Here is a 15,367-nt window from a genome sequence, read left to right as displayed (position 1 = left end):
GGCTGTGAGGAGCAGCGAAGAAGAGGAATAAAGGACTCTCTTGGGGGACTAGGACGGCCTCTTGATGTCCTGACTGGTTGATCCTTGTTGAAATCCAATGAACTTTATCCCTAATGTTCATGGGACTTGTAGTTTTTTTGTTTTCCATGGGTGCTGTTTATTAAAAGCGAAGAAAGAAAGCATTATCCTCGCCTCCAGTCCTGACATAGAATCCTTGTATATTGCCACTGATTTCCCTATCTGATGGTTTTTTTTAAAGAGAAAAACGTGTCTCTGCTCCACTGATGTAGGTTTTTGAGGCAAAATGTTTAACATCCATTTCTGGGCTGTCTGATCTCGTAGGGGTCCCTAGGTCTCTTAACTGTTCAGGACAACACAGGGTCTATGTTGGAGCTATGATCCTAATGCTCCTCTGACCTCAGAAAAGGTCCCTCCAATGTATCTTCCTGTACTTCCTTGTGCGTTGTGGGGAGGCCCTTTTCCTTAAGGGGAGTCCCTCTATCATGGTGATTCTCTTGGCTGCATTCAGAGTTCCTTAATGTCATATTGAGGGCCTCAATGTCATGGATTCTCTAAGCCTCATGAAGAGGTCCTCCACAATCATTGGCTGCCACGAAGAGGACAAAAAAGCAATGATAGGGACCCATGCCAAGAATAAGCCAGCCACACCATCAATAGCTCATCGATTTTGCAGGGAGGTTACATGCTCAATACCGTAGATCTCCATGTAATATATGCTTTGTCCTTCTTGGCTTTTTCAGACATGAATTGTATTGGCCACATAGCGTCTGTCAAAGGTACCTGACCTTGTCAAAAGGGAGGAAAGGCTCTGAAAAAGCAGCCTAAGGCTGCAAGATGTCAATGGGTTTGCCTTAGTCTCCATACCTCAGTACCTGTAGGTCCAAAACAAATGCTGCTCTGAAGATTATGGCCTGGATCCCAGTCGACGCCGGTCGACCTTACGACCCCTCCGCCAGCGTCGACCCCATCGGTGCCGCCCCGCCGCCGCCTTTGGATGACGCCGTCGCCAGTTTTAGTCCCGGGCCCGGCGTCTGAGCGGTGCCACCCGGCGCCGTATCCGGCGCCGATGGATGACCGGTTCATCTTCCGCCCGGCTCCGATCATTCACCTGTATACCAGGAGTCGGATGACTGGGATGACTGGGAGGGGCCTGAGGACCCTCTGGCACAGCAGTGCCAGTTATCTCAGGACTGGGCAGAAGAACTGGGGGATGCCAGTGGTCTTGACACCTCCCCCGACACTGGCTTCATCTCTCCTCCCTCCGTGGCTACGGAGGAGGGTGCTACATATTCTGTGGTGCTGCGCAAGGTGGCCGAAGCCCTTGGGCTGGAGCTCCCTGCTGTGGTGGTGAGGACTAATCTCCTCACTGAAGTGCTTCAACCGCTAGTAAGCTCCTCGGAGTCCTCTGCTGCAGTTCAATGAAGCACTGACAGACGTTCTGATGGGCACCTGGTCCAAGCCCTCCATAGTCCCTCCTGTGGACCGGAACGTGGCCCGGAGCCACCGGCCTGCACCGGGCGACCCCAGTTTTCTGTCGGTGCACCCCATGCCCGAGAGCCTGGTTATCCAGGCCTCTACCTCCCATACCGCCTTCCTGTCCGCTCCCCCGGATCGGGAATCCAAAAGGTTGGAACAGTTTGGGAAGAAGCTGTTCTCCTCCCTTAGTTTGGAGTTGTGGTCTATCAACACCGCGTGCCTTTTGGACCGTTACACCCACTCCTTGTGGGATACGGTGGCGGACGTGCTGCCTCAGTGTCCGGAGGAGGCCCGGACACGGCTCGCCCAGGCTTTTGCCGAGGGGCGGGATGCAGCACGGTATTCAATCCGATGTGGACTGGACACAACGGACTCGCTAGGCAGGTTGATTGCGACCACGGTGGCGATTCGTCGCCACGCCTGGCTGAGATCCACGAACTTCTCCAGGGATGTCCAGAGCACCCTCTTGGACATGCCCTTCGTGGGAGAGGCAGAGATCAGAGGGCTCTGGTCTCCGGCGGAGTCCCGGCTCCATATCAACCTATTGGAGATGCGGGCGATCCAGCTTGCACTGAAGGCATTCCTTCCCTCTGTTCGGGGAAGTGTAGTGCAGATGTTCACGGACAACACCACCGCCATGTGGTATTGCAACAAACAGGGCGGGGTGGGGTCATGGACCCTTTGTCAGGAGGCTCTGCGCCTCTGGACATGGCTGGAACATCAGGGCATCACCCTGGTGGTTCAACACCTGGCGGGCTCTCTGAACGCCAGGGCAGACAAACTCAGCCGCCGGGGCATGATGGATCACAAATGGCGTCTGAACTCAGACGTGGCGCAAGGCCTCTTTCGGCATTGGGGAGAGCCTTGGTTAGATCTATTCGCCACCGAAGAGAACGTGCAATGTCAGCAGTTCTGCACGTTGGAATTTCCAAGGCGGCACTCGCTCGGAGACGCTTTCCGCCTATACTACTTCTGCCCAGAGTGCTGAAGAAGATCAGGCGCGACCGGGCCCAAGTCATCCTTGTGGCTCCGGATTGGGCACGAAGATACTGGTATCCCGAGCTACTCAGTCTATCGATCGATCCCCCGATGTCCAGCCTCCACCTCCATGCGTGGAGATTGAGCGGCGGCAGTTGATGCCATTTGATTTGCCTCCTGAAGTCTGTAATGTTATTCTGGCAGCCAGGCGTCCCTCCACAAAATCAGTATACGCCTGCAGGTGGAACAAATTTTTGGCATGGTGCACAGCAAAGGCTGAGGATCCCCTTTCCGCCCCTCTTTCTGAGGTTCTCCTCTTTCTTCTTTCCCTGGCCCAGCAGGGCTCTGCTCTGGGTACCCTCAAGGGATACCTTTTGGCTATTTCTGCTTTCTTACGGCTTCCTGATCAGCCGTCTCTTTTTAAATCCCCTGTTGTTTCTCGATTCTTTAAGGGCATTACTCACATGTTTCCTCCTGTCCCTTTGGTAATGCCTAAGTGGGATTTGAATCTAGTGTTGACCTATATGATGTGCGCTCCCTTTGAACCACTTCATAATTGTCCCCTTCATCTTCTTACTCTTAAGACTGCTTTCCTGGTTGCCATCACCTCTGCTAGAAGGGTGAGTGAGCTCCAGGCTCTATCTTCTAAGCCTCCTTTCCTTTCTGTCCATCCGGACAAAGTTGTTCTCAGGACTCGTCCTTCCTTTCTCCCTAAGGTGGTAACTGCCTTTAACATCGGCCAGTCTGTTACACTGCCCACCTTCTTTCCGCCTCCCTCGAAAGAGGAAGAGAGGCTCCACCATCTGAACCCAAAACGAGCGCTGTCCTTCCATCTGGACCGCACCAAACAGTTCCGGGTGGACAACCAACTGTTCGTTGGCTACGTGGGCGCTAAGAAGGGGCGGGTGGTGCACAAGCGAACCATCTCTCGGTGGGTCGTTTTGTGTATCAAGGCCTGTTATTCCTTAGCTAAAAAGGAACCTCCTGTAGGGCTGAGGGCCCATTCCACTCGGGCCACAGCAGCTACTACTGTCCTGGGTCAGGGAGTCCCTCTGCAGGACATTTGTCAGGCAGCAACGTGGGCCTCGCTGCACACGTTTGCCAAACATTATTGCCTGGACAGCCAAGTCCCGAGAGACGGCTTCTTTGGCCGTTCCGTCCTCCAGGACTTCCTGGTGTGATCTTGGTTCGCAGACCCACCTCCGGGGTTGGTATTGCTGGGGTATCTATTCTAAGGTGAGGAATCTAACTAACGTGTTTCTTTCAGATGAACAAGTTACTTACCTTCGGTAACGATATATCTGTAAGAAACATTAGTTAGTTAGATTCCTCACCGCCCCACCCATCCTCCCCGTTCTGCGAACCGATATCTAGTGTTAAGGTCATCCCTTACAGGGCCCTAGATTCTTGGCACCAGTGTCGGTCTCTTGCATGGCTCTGTGTTCCTGGCGCGGAAAGCTATGTACAAGAACTAATGTCAGTGCGCGAGGGCGGCGTCTAAGTACTCCAACGTCATCCCGGCGATTACGACGCCGACGACGGACGCGGAGCCGCAGACGACGCCTAGCGACGCGCAAGGGTATTGCTGACGAAAATTCTTTCCGGATCCAGCCTGACGCTTGGGGATATTCGAAGGTGAGGAATCTAACTAACTAATGTTTCTTACAGATATATCGTTACCGAAGGTAAGTAACTTGTTCTTTAGGGGCAATCCCCATGCAGAGAGAGCTATTCTGTAGTCTCCCATTGCCCCCAGAGGTGCAAAACCATAGCAATTCATGGGGGAAATGGATAGATTTTCCTGTGGCAGCCTGTGTTTTGCTTGGTTTAATTTTGACATAAAGTTAGTGAAATATGAACACCGTGCTCTTATGAACCATGAGCACTCATCCAGGTTTCGTTCCCAGGTTAGTTCAATTTTCATTATAACCTTTTGTCAAAGTGCTTTTTCTCCACATAAAATAAGTCTTTATATATTGGATGTCAGAATAGGGAAAAGTATCTAAAGAAAACCACAAACTTTGTTTGGCAATTTTGGGCCTCTTTGCACTGAATAAGCCACTTCAAAGAGGATCCTCTTCAGGGAGATCGTTTAACTCAGGTGAAAAACAGTACATCGTGCTCATACAAAAAAGAAAAAACAATGTAGTTAGAAACAGGTAAGGGTTGCAGACAGCTCAGCAATGAGAACAGTTGGAACAGAAGCAGTTGGTTCATTATGCATCAGTAACAACTAATGACCGTATTAAATGACAGATCAAAGCAGAGAGAAGTAACCCATGTCCACTCACTTTGGTGGACACACTATTTCCCAAGATAGTGATGTCCCCGAAATGTGTGGCTGTCGCAGAGGTGCTGGCAGTGTCAGGTTCACCCTCCACTCGCTTCCCAGTAGCACGGGTCACGTTGATATCGCCCAAGGGGGCAGAAGCAGCACCTTAGTCCAGGGAGAGAGAGGTTCGTCGGAGTTCAGTGCAGGGAATAAGGGAGGTTGTTAGCTGGCAGTGTATGGCTGTGCTGTAATAGGTTACAAGAGGTGTCTCCTCTAGTACACTAGGGAATCCTTAAGTGTTTGAAGGTCGTATAACAGACCGTCCCAAGAAGCAGCAAAGGGGACTCTGCGCCACACACGGATCTTCTCACGCCGCAATGCCACTGCTTCAGCCCTACCCCACTTGAGGGTTGCCGCAAACCAGTGCTGGAAGGACAGTAGGGTGAGCTACTTTCAGTGCATCGTTATGGATCGCCAGGCTATAAGGAGGGCCAAGTCTAGGAGACGGCTGGTCACCATTTGAGCTTTCTTCCTTTTAAATGTACCTAGTAGCCCCCCTTCCATGGTGAGGAACACCTCCCGGCTGGTCACCTCTGTCTGTGCCTTCGCCAGTCCTTGCCAGAGAGCCCCGACTAGCGGTCTGCTCCAGAGCACATGCGATATGTTAGCCTAAGGTGCACGATAGCGGGGACACAGCGAAGAAGACCCAAACATTTTATGTGGGCTTGTAGGAGTGAGATACACCCTTTGGAGAATATTGTGCTATATATACTGTATAGCATTTCGAGATACCTTCCACTCTTAATGTAGGGCCCTTTCCCACTCTTTGGCAGTGAACTCGGCCCATGTTGACCAACTTCGACGTGAGACCTGCAGGGGTCCGAAGTGGTGTGTGATAGAGCCCACACAAACCACGTTAGAAGTCTGCATTCGCTGCTCATGATGTGTAGAGTGTGCAAAAGTGGGTGATACTCTGACTCGGAGTCTATGATGCCCCACAGGCATCTCACAGCTGCCACCAGCCTGCCATAGGCAAGGAAATGTCCTGCCAAAAGGTTGTATTCTTCCTGCAGCTGATCAAAGGAAAAAAGGGCATCCTCACGGAACAGGTCTCCCAGCGTTTCCACTTCGGCTGTGATCCAGATCGCCACTCCCTCACATCAGAGTAGTGCACAGAATGCTGTATGTGGCTTATGCTGATCGCTGAGAAGTACGAGGTGATCGGAAACAGGCGCAACCTTCTGCGGTAGCTTGCATAGGTGGTGCTCAGGAGACCAGCGGACTCCTGAATAAGACCTGTCTGTGGGATTAACAGATTCCCCACCATGGTCTGTACACGTTTTACAGGCGACAGACCAATCTCCTCCGTGAGGCGGCCCTCCAGCTATCTTGTAGGTCACTGCAGCTGTGCTGCCAGGTAATAATGCTCGAAATTGGGCGCTCCCAATCCCCCATTGTCTACGGGCAGTTGTAATTTCCTGAGTGCCACCCTTATCCTGCCCTTATTCCACATGAAGGTTCCTAGCATGGCGTGTGAAGTCCTGAAGGTGTCCCATGTGATATGCACTGGGAGGTTATGGGAAAAGTAAAGTAGGCGTGGGAGCATTACCATTTTAGATAATGATATTCGCCCTTGAACCGTAAGAGGCAAGGTGCTTCAGAATGTCATCTAAGGGCACAGGGAGGATATGGCTCTGGTAAGGTTGCCATCAATGAGGTCCTGGGTATCATGGTATATGCGTATCCCCAGTTGGCAGAAGGCATGCGGTTCCCACTTAAGTAGGTGGGAGTCCATGAAGAGCTGTTGCTGGCAACAGCCTGTACTGAGTGAGAAAGCGGACAGGCTCTCACTGCGGCCAACTGTGGCTTGAGGATAGTTGCCAGTAGGCCGTGGCCTCCTCCAATGCGGCCAGGTCCACCCAGCCCCTCCATGCTCAGGTCCTTGGCTCCGCTGGCTCAGGAAGCACTGCTGTGGTGTCTCACACTTGCCCTCCAGTCTCTGCAGTCAGGAACGTTGGACGGGTCAGTTCGGCCCCCGTGGCTGTCAGCAGAGGCTCAGGAACGATTGTCTGCAGGCCGTGGCCTCATTTATGCTGTCATGGCCACCTCTCTCTGTCCCACCTGAATCCTGGGCCTCACCAGTTCTTATGTGCCTCAGGAGGCCCCGCATCGACATCATGCCTTGTCCCTCTATGTATTCAGCCGGCAGTGGCACGGATCGCAGCGAATGTGGGCGGATCGTGGGTCTGTGCTACGGAGCTAGCCTACCACACATCTGCCATCTTCTCAGGTCAGCCTCACACCTCCAGATAAAAAAATAAAAAACAAATAACCTTAGTGGTTGTCAGACCCCGTTCAGGAGTCCAAAGAGCTGGCAGAGGCTACTAGGCCACAACCATGGGGTTTGGAGCCTTTTTCTACTGTTGATCCAGGGCCTGCCTTACTGTGGCTGTGTAAAATTGGGCCACGTACAACCCATCCCGCACTTGACTGTCAGTAGTGGCAAGGGTGAGCAGTCACAGGCTTCTCAGAGAGGTTAGTGTTGGGGTTACTGAGACTCCAGAATCAATGCCACCCTCAGCAATGCATTGTAGAAAAAGCAGATGACCGTTCTTGGGCATGGTGGAAGCCAGAAGCTATCTTTGGCACACAGTGCTTTGAAGCAGCAACCTGGATTCTTGAATAGGTGCCCCTAGGGCCTCTCTAGGATCACTTAATGTTTTAATCTGGCTCTGACCCAGTTGGCACACTTGGCAGAATCACGGTCACACAGTCCACTCGTGGGGCACAGGAGCCACCAGGAAGAGCTCATCCCGGCTTCATTTGGCCATTGCACATGAGCACACATCTCGCTAGCTGCTCTGATGGGAATAACTGACAAAGATCGCCCTGCTTGACCTAGCACTGCCATGATGCTTTTGTCTCACTTGCTTAGTGAATCTGTCGACCCTGCGCCAGGGTCAATTGCTGCAGCCCCTTCCACAATCTGCTCCTCCTGCAGGGGTAGTTCTTCCTTCCCTCGCTCACAGGTAAGATATCTGGGCACCCAAGATCTACCTTTAATTCCTCCTTCAGATAGGACTCCAGGTATTTGTCCCTTGCCTGGGCAGTCCGTGCTACTCCAACCCTTGGCTGTGTAGCACTCCCTGATGAGCCCCTCTTCAGTAGAAGGAACCACAATAACAAAAAACGATGGGTCTTCAGCTCCCATCTGTATACCAAAGGTCTGTTCTTTGTAATCGATTTGGGTTGTTTCCGTTTCATCTTCCTGGCCAGGCCACCTCCCAGGCCTTGCCTCTGTCTCCAATGAAGTTCTACCCAGCAGATCGGTGTTCTGGTGGTATGCCCACCCCAAGAAGTATAAATAGATTAGAGCACTTAACACCTAACTATTTACGACCCCTCCTTACAGTGATAAGCAAGAGACAGGAATGTATGCCCCTTCAGAGGACTTATTTCCCTAATAAGAGGTAGAGCAGGCCTCACCCTGTTTCCCCTGCCATCTACCTAATAACAGCTGCTGTTAGTCATTTACAGCCCAACATATCGGTAATGGTCCTGGCATTTCTTAGGAAAGCCTACCTCGTTTTTTGTCACCAGAGCTTCAGGTGCTCCTCACCATTCCATCTAGAAGATGCCAGAAATACACATATGTTGTCTGTAGAAAGCAGCTTATCCTCTATCTTGTACTCTGTTCCAGGCTGTGGGCTTACAACCTGCAGGCCTGTATCACTCAAGAGTGGCACACTATGACGTCTAGCCCAAATGTACAATGCACAGGATATCAGGTTCAAATCTCCAGGTTTCTCGTAATTAGTGGAACGTTAGATGAATGGGCCTGTAAGCGTGCTTTAATGTATAGCAGGTAAAAGCCCGTCAATCTAATTCACTAACACGGTATGCTGCCACAACCGCGCTCCATGCATGAAACCCATATCTGATAGAGACCTCTAGCCACAGATTCCTTACCTTTGAACTTCCAGGCGTCACGCTGGATCCAGAAGATTTTTCATAGCAGTACCCCTGCGAGGCAGTACGTTGGTCGACTCCGCGTGATGCCGTCAGGCTTCTTGTTTGTCGGCGTCGTAACATCCGTATCTTCAATATAAACGCAACTCCGATGGGCTTACTGCAGTTCTTTTCTTTCCGTGCCAGCCAGCGCCAATCCGTTGAAGAAAGTTACTCCCTTTCTAGGAGCGACCTCCGCCAAACTCCAAGAATTTTATGACGCCATGTGCATCATATTAGGGTGGCCTGACCCTGCCAGCGTGCCTTCGGGCCCCGCAGGCTCAGAGGTTGGAGGGGCCCCCGTGCGTCCCGTGCCTGCATCTACGACCCCGGGTCCACGGCCTCCGAGTGAGCCCATTCCCGGGTCCGGACCAACGCCGGTCGCACCTCCACAGCCACCTTCCCCGGCGTCGCGTCCGGCATCCAGGTCTTCGGCCGCGCCTCCCCGATCCTCATTCCTGACGACTCGGAGCTGCTCGGGCATCCGCGAGACCGGTGCTGACAGAGCTGTACGGCTCCATGCTGGTTAGTGCTGGAGGAAGAGGATTCGGAGGGGAGCAGGCTCCCTTAGAAATCCCGCAACAACAAGATCTAGACGGGTATGAGGAATTTGGTAAGGCCAGTGGTCTGGACTCCTCCCCAGACTTTGGCATGCTTTCCCCTCCTACCCTGGCTACGGAGGAGGGAGCACCTTTTGCCATTGTGGTGCATAGGGCTGTGGAGGTCCTCGACCTGCAGCTTACTACAGTACGAACGTCTTGACAGAGGTCCTGCAGCCTGGGGTCTCGAGTTCGGAACCCCTACTGCCTTTCAATGAGGCCTTGACAGACGCCATTCTGGGGATGTGGTCCAAACCCAGCACAGCAGGGGCTCCTGTGAATTGGACGATCACCGGCCGCCATCGCCCCGCGCCAGGGGACCCACTTTTCCTCACCACCTAAAGCTTGGTGGTCCAAGCTTCCACGTCCTGAGGTGCATTCCCTTACCCACCCCTGGACAGGGAGTGCAAGAGGCTGACAAACTTCAGGAAGAAAATGTTCACTTCCGCCAGCCTAGCGCTGCGGTCGGTGAACACCGCATGCCTCTTGGGCCGTTACTGCCATTCTGTATAGGTAGTACAGGTGCTGCCTAGAGTGTCGGAGAAAGACCGGGCTCTACTCCCCAAGCTATATCAGATGGGAGAGATGCAGCGAAGTTCACCATCGGATGTGGTTTGGACACGACGAACTCTCTAGGTAGAGTGATTTCCACGACCGTGGCAGTTTGAACATCTGGTTTTTCAGGGGATGTCCAAGCTAACCTTGTGGACATGCTCTTTGATCACTCCCATCTCTTCGGAGACAAGGTGGATGCTGCACTTGAGCACTTTAAAGACTCGCGGGCCACGGCCAAGTCTTTGGGCCTCACTACTGTCCCCAGGGCTTCATCCAATTTTTGCTCCTTTCGTGGCTGCAGAATGGGCTACCAGCCGTGCCAAGCCTATCCTGGCCAAATGGCTCCACAAATTCAGCAACCTCTACAGGACCGCGGACACAGCTCACCCCGACCTCGTGGGTCAGGGAACCAGAAGTCGAATCAAACCACCATCCCCTCCGCAGAACCTTCCTAGTCCGATCCCCAAGGCTCACTCTCAGCCAGTTGGTGGCAGAATATGCCATCACCTCCTCCACTGGCAAAACGTCACATCGGACAGGTGAGTTCTGCAAATAGTCCGAAGGGGCTATTCCCTCCCCTTCGAGACTACTCCTCCTTCTATGCTTCCAGCATACAATCGGCTGACAGAGGATCACTATGCCTTGCTCAGCAAGAAAGTCAATGCTCTCTTGGCCAAGGGAGCTATAGAGAGAGTTCCCAGGCCCGAAGTAGGCAGTGGTTGCTAATCCCGCAACTTCCTGGTCCCCAAGAAGTACGGAGGTCTTTGTCCTATCCTAGACCTCAGAACCCTCAATTTCTTCCTCAAAAAGGAGAAATTTATGATGCTCACCCTTGCTCAGGTCCTGTCTGCCTTGGACCCAGGAGATTGGATGGTAGCGCTGCACTTGCAGGATCCCTACTTCCATATCCCCATCCTACCTGCCCATTGTCGTTACCTGCTGTTCACGGTGAGCCACAAGCACTTTTAGTTTACGGTGCTCCCCTTTGGCCTTACCAGCGCCCCTCGGGTGTTCACAAAGGTGATGGCCGTGGTCACAGCTCATCTGCAGAGATCTGGGGTTCCAGTCTTCCCCTATCTTGACGACTGGTTGTTGAAGGCAGGCTCGTCCCAAACAGTGTTCTCCCACCTCCAGACGATGGCAAACCTCTTGCATTCGCTGGGGTTCACTGACCATGTTCTGAAGTCGCTCCTGACTCCCTCTCAGTCGCTTCCTTTAATTGGGGTGGTTCTGGACACTGCAGTTTCGGGCCTATCCTCCCAAACCGCAAGACCAGGATATTAAGGCTATGATAACGATGTTTCAGCCTCTGTCCTGGATTTCAGTGAGACGGACTCTGAGGCCGTTAGGCCTCATGGGCTCCTGCATTCTGCTAGTAACCCATGCACGGTGGCAAATGCAGGCTCTACAGTGGGATCTGAAGTTCCAATGGGCACAGCATTGAGGAAATCTCACCAACCTAGTTCACATTTCAGAGGGCACTGCAAAAGATCTGCATCTGTGGCTGATGGACCGCGAGTGGTTCAACAGCAGATCCCTCTTCCCTTCCCCACCCAAATCTCACAGTAGTGACAGAAGCATCCCTTCTGGGCTGGAGTGGCCATCTGGGGGAGGTGGAGATCAGAAGACTCTGGTCTCCGGTGGAAGCCAAGCTCCATATCAACCTGCTGGAGCTTCGGGCGATCCGCCTGGCACTAAAAGCTTTTTTGCGGTCAATAAAGGGAAGGTTTGTTTAACTATTCACAGACAACACTACCACTATGTGGTACTGCAACTAACAGGATGGAGTGGGGTTGTGGCCCCTTTTTCTAGAGGCCCTGCTTTTCTGGACTTGGCTGGAACATCGGGGCATTTCCCTGGTGGTTCAACACCTGGCTGGTTCTTTGAACGTAGTTAGATTTGTTTGCCTCCGAAGAGAAAGCGCAGTGTCATCTGCTTTGCGCGTTGGAGTTTCCAAGGCGGCACTCACTTGGCGACGCTTTGCATCGCGAGTGGAGCCCACGCCTCCTATACGCCTTTCCGCCCATACCACTTCCGCCCAGAGTGCTCAAGATCAGGAGCGACCGGGCACAAGTTATTATTGTGGCTCCGGACTGGGCACTAAGAGTTTGGTTTCCCGAGCTTCTAGACATGAGCATTGATCCTCCGGTCAGGCTGCCTCTTCGGGAGGATCTTCTGTCGCAGCAGCAGGGGATCTTCTGTCGCAGCAGCAGGGGAAGACTCCTCCACCCAAACCTGTCCACTCACTGCCTCGCATGGAGATTGAGAGGCGACAGTTGACCGCTTTTGACCTTCCTCCTGAAGTCTGTGAGGTTATTTTGGCTGCCAGGCGTCCCTCTACAAAATCAGTATATGCCTGCCGATGGAACAAGTTTTGAAAATATTGTACAGACTGGTCTATTGACCCTTTATCTGCTCTCTTATCTAAAGTCCTACTCTTCATACGTTCTTTGGCCCAGCAGGGCTCTGCTCTGGGCACTTTGAAGGGCTATCTTTCGGCCCTTTCTTCTTTTCATCGGCTGCCTGATTAGCCATCCTTGTTCAAATCTCCTATAGTGCAGAGATTTTTGAAGGGGCTAACCCATTTGTTTCCCCCTTCACCTTTCATCATGCCACAGTGGGACCTTAATTTGGTGCTCACCTTTTCAAAGTGTGCACCGTTTGAGCCGCTGCATAACTGTCCTCTGTGGTTGCTCACCATCAAGACAGCTTTTTTGGTGGCAATAACCCCTGCCAGGAGAGTCCGGGAACTACAGGCTCTATCCTTAAAGCCTCGTTACCTGAATACCTTTCCGGATACGGTAGTACTCCAGACTAGGACAGCCTTTCTACCTAAGGTGGTAACACCATTCCTCCTGGGACAGTCGGTTACCCTGCCCACCTTCTATGCACCTCCGCATCCTTCCAAAGAAGAGGAACGTCTCCACCGTCTAGACCTAAAAAGGGCGTTATCGTTCTGCCTTGATCAAATCAGAGTTCCAGGTGGATGACCAACTATTTATAGGGTATGTGGGTGCAAAGAGAGGCCGTGCTGTCCAGAAGAGGACTATGTCCCGATGGGTTATCCGCTGTATTAAAATTTGTTACGCCTTAGCGAAGAAGAAGCCCCCTGAAGGGCTTTGGACCCATTCCACCAGGCCAAAAGCTGCCACCACGGCTTTCCAGGGTGGTGTTCCCGTTTCGGATATATGCCAAGCTGCCACGCAGACATCTCTGCACACGTTTGCCAGACACTTCTGCCTGGATACCATGGTTCGCGGAGAGGACCTCTTTGGTCACTCTGGATATCTGTTGAAAGGTATGTATTCTGCGGCTAGATGTCTCTATCAGATGGACAAGTTACTTACTTTCGGTAACGCCTTATTTGGTAGAGACCTGATCTAGCCACAGATTCCTTATAGACTCATCCATCCTCCCCACACTGCAGAATTTGGTTTTCAGTGTCAGGGTTGTCCCCTACAGGGCCCTAGCTGTTCGTTTTTTAACACACCATGGTCAGTCACTTCATGACTTCGCGCTTCTGGAGTAGAAAGTCGTGAAAAGTACTGACGTCACCGTGCCGGAGTGGCTGTTATATTGACGATGAGGACATCACGACGATGAACACGACGCCGACATCATCACACAGAGTCAACCTACGCCACCTACCGGCGCGCAGGGGTACTGCTACGAAACATCTTCCGGATGCCTGACGCCTGGAATTCAAAGGTAAGGAATCTGCGGCTAGATCATGTCTCTACCAGATAAGGCGTTACCGGAGATAAGTAACTTGTCCAATAGGTACGGTTGTCTCCTGTCACAATGAGAGTGCACGTGTTGCTTCTCTTTCTGTTCAGAACTAGGTTCATAAGCTATCATTGTCAAACAACCCAAAATGAAAATATCAGGATCACAACTGTGCAATTCAGGCATACAGTACTGGAGACCCAACTCTTCATCATGCAGGACACATTCCTGCCTCAACACGGGTAGTCTAAATGCTCAATAGGAGAAGTAGTTAATACAGCAGATGTAAGCTGCAGAGCTCTACCAGGCAGTCAACTGGAGTTCACACCTTTTAGACATTATCTTTATTGGGAATCCAGAGCTGATATCCACGTGTGTCAGACCTCCTTAAAGACTCTTAAGGTAATGCGTTATTCCTGCAGCATTTTAAACGAATGTGCATATTAGTCTATTCAGTGTGTATTACTATCCATGAAGACCCTTGAAGGAGAAGGAAAAGCTTCTTTCTTAAAGCCCTAGTGAAGGAAATGTTCATAGAATTCTTAATCCTCACTCCCTCTGTTTTTGCTTTATTATCTCATTCTGCCAGGATTTTTTTTTTTTAATGAATCTGTAGCTTGCATTTGAGAAAGAACTGTTGTCACAGGTAAGTTTCTTTTCCTTACTGTTAATTTACATTTGCAACGTTATATTTTGGCATTTAAATGTACATGTTTTCAGTAATCTTGCCATCCAGAAATTTCATCTAAGATGGACCTCCAATATTTTCTTCCTGTAAAATTAGTCTTAGCATATGCCCACTCTTGGGAGTGTCTGCAGCCAATATCCCTTGCTCCACTTTAGCAGAAAGACAACAGTGTTCCCCACTCCTCCCTCCCAATTCAATATCTCTTAAGGTTTAAGTTTTTTCAAATCTGATGTGTGAAATAATATTTTATCTTTCTTGCCACTTGCCCCTCAACTGATGGCTGAGATGTTCGCTTGTTTTACAGCTATACTCAAACTGAGGAAAGGTTTGGTATCTTCGCCTACTGCCTGGAAATATTTTTTTAAATGGTCTTCCTTGTTGGCTGAAATGATCATCCACCAGAAACATTAACACTTACTGTACAATATTTGCAGTTAACAGTTTTTTTTTAATTAACTTTTAAATTACTGTCTGATGAGCACTGAGTGTTGCACCATTGGAAAGTCTGATTGATGCTTTTCATCCATAGGTCAGAGATGGAGTGCAAAGTATCGTTTCGATAAAGATTGGTTAAATAATGGCCGAATGTGTGGATTATCATTTCTAAACGAAAATTACTCTCATCTAAATGCCAAAAAGATAGTTTCGACACATCACCTTCTTGCCGATGTGTACGCTGTCACTGAAATACTTCATGGTTTGCAACTAAGGATTGAGATACTGAAGTAAGTGGGACTTTACACTGATCACACATAGAACACATTTGAAATAACTCCAGAGAACTGCATGCAATCACTATGATAAAATTATTCCTGCAGTGCATACCTGGTAGTGGATTTGCATGATGGGTGTGTGTATAACACTATTTCTAGTGTTGGATTCTGAATATATTTTATAACATGTTCATAATTTATTGATCACCATAGTGTGTCTTCCCCAGTTTCCCTGCAGTTAAAACCGTACCATCCTCCAAACCAGTACATTTATTATAGCCTTATGTTTTTTCACTCTCTTGCAACAGATAACTATATCTGTATGTCACAG

General features: G+C 50.7%; 1 protein-coding gene across 3 annotated transcripts in view; it reads left to right on the top strand.

Annotated features, from left to right (window-relative positions):
- The window catches only part of PHF20L1 (PHD finger protein 20 like 1), an 802,667-nt gene that overhangs the window by 676,473 nt on the left and 110,827 nt on the right, over window positions 1–15,367 (top strand). For all 3 annotated transcript variants that reach the window (XM_085604898.1, XM_085604900.1, XM_085604899.1), the window contains one exon: window positions 14,853–15,048. In XM_085604898.1, the coding sequence (XP_085461024.1) occupies window positions 14,853–15,048 (196 nt within the window). The remainder of the gene's footprint in view (window positions 1–14,852; window positions 15,049–15,367) is intronic.

The sequence above is a fragment of the Triturus cristatus genome, chromosome 5_1 (assembly GCF_964204655.1).
Source record: "Triturus cristatus chromosome 5_1, aTriCri1.1, whole genome shotgun sequence".
In the NCBI taxonomy this organism is placed as follows: Eukaryota; Metazoa; Chordata; class Amphibia; order Caudata; family Salamandridae; genus Triturus; species Triturus cristatus.
The sequence above is the reverse complement of the archived record's forward strand: the minus strand, read 5'-3'. Positions and strand labels throughout refer to the sequence as shown.